This window comes from Carlito syrichta, unplaced genomic scaffold (genome assembly GCF_000164805.1).
Source record: "Carlito syrichta isolate Samal-C Ts95f unplaced genomic scaffold, Tarsius_syrichta-2.0.1 Scaffold143125, whole genome shotgun sequence".
Lineage (NCBI taxonomy): Eukaryota > Metazoa > Chordata > Mammalia > Primates > Tarsiidae > Carlito > Carlito syrichta.
In genome coordinates this window covers 10,763-11,860 of record NW_007087221.1, presented here as the reverse complement: position 1 = coordinate 11,860, position 1,098 = coordinate 10,763, and the positions used below count along the sequence as shown (strand labels likewise).

General features: G+C 69.9%; 1 protein-coding gene across 1 annotated transcript in view; it reads left to right on the top strand.

Annotated features, from left to right (window-relative positions):
• The first annotated feature begins 819 nt into the window (after positions 1-819).
• DDX41 (DEAD-box helicase 41) overlaps positions 820-1,098 on the top strand; it is a 5,649-nt gene continuing 5,370 nt past the window's right edge. Inside the window, exons 1-2 of the mRNA XM_008050171.2 lie at positions 820-865; positions 952-1,097. Coding sequence (XP_008048362.1) covers positions 839-865; positions 952-1,097 — 173 coding nt within the window. The 5' untranslated portion in view covers positions 820-838. The remainder of the gene's footprint in view (positions 866-951; position 1,098) is intronic.

Genomic DNA, 1,098 nt, shown 5'->3' with positions numbered 1-1,098 from the left:
GCCCGCTGCGGTGTCTGTTTGCTGCGGCGTCTGCGCACGTGCCCGTCGCCGGGCCTCACGCCTGATGCCAGCGCGCCCTCGCCTCCGGGGCCTCGCCCCTAGCCCTGCACTGCGGTTCCCACACGCAGGCCCTGAGGCTCAGGTCGTGTCTGGCTCCCCAGACAGGATCGCTCAGCTCCAGGATGACGTTTACAGTATCAGTCCTTAAGGTCGCACAGGGCCTCGCGATCACAGGCCGATGTCGTCGTCGTCGTCCTTCGTACCCCTCCCCGCCCTGAGCACAGGGGTCTCGCAGGCGAGGCCACCGTCGGGGCGGCGGTGCGTGTGGGGTCAGTGTCGCAAGCCCCGCCCCGCCCCGCCCCCGTGGCCCGGTGTCGGGATGGAGACCGCCCCCCCAGCGGAACCCGTCTGTCCCGTCTCAGCGCTCCCGACCTCTAGGGGGCGCACTGTCCGCCCGCGGGACGCGCCGCCGACGTCATGCTGCGGGGGAGGGGCCCCTGGCAAGCCGCCCCCGTTCCGGATCCGCAGTCTGCGCTCAGGGTGTCTTCCTCTTCGGCTGCGTTTGGGTTGAGCCTTTAGCGCATGCTCCAAGTCCTCCAGAGTCCCACAATGCCTTGCCCGGTGGTTTAACTCTCGTCCCCGGCAACACCCGCGTAACCATCCGCGGCGGTCGTCGGCGCTGTGCGCACTACGGCCGCTCCGGAGAAGTTTGTCCCTCTGCGCCATCCGGAGCGCCGAGGCCGTTGCTAGGCGCCGACGTTCGCTTCTTCGCACCTGATTGGCTCCCACTCGAGGATGAGGCGGGGTTTGGACGTGGCGCGCATGCGCGCGAAAAAGGATGGAGGAGTCGGAGCCCGAGCGGAAGGTGGGAGCGAGGCTGGGGTCCAGCGCGAGGGTGGGAGCGGGAGCGAAGGAGAGGGCGCGTCGGGCCTGACTCGTGTGTCTTTGCAGCGGGCTCGCACCGACGAGCCCCCCGCGGGAGAGAGCCGCTCCGAAGCGGAGGATGAGGACGACGAGGACTACGTGCCCTATGTGCCATTACGACAGCGCCGGCAACTCCTGGTGAGGGGCCCGCGGCGGCGGAGTTGGGGCGCGGCG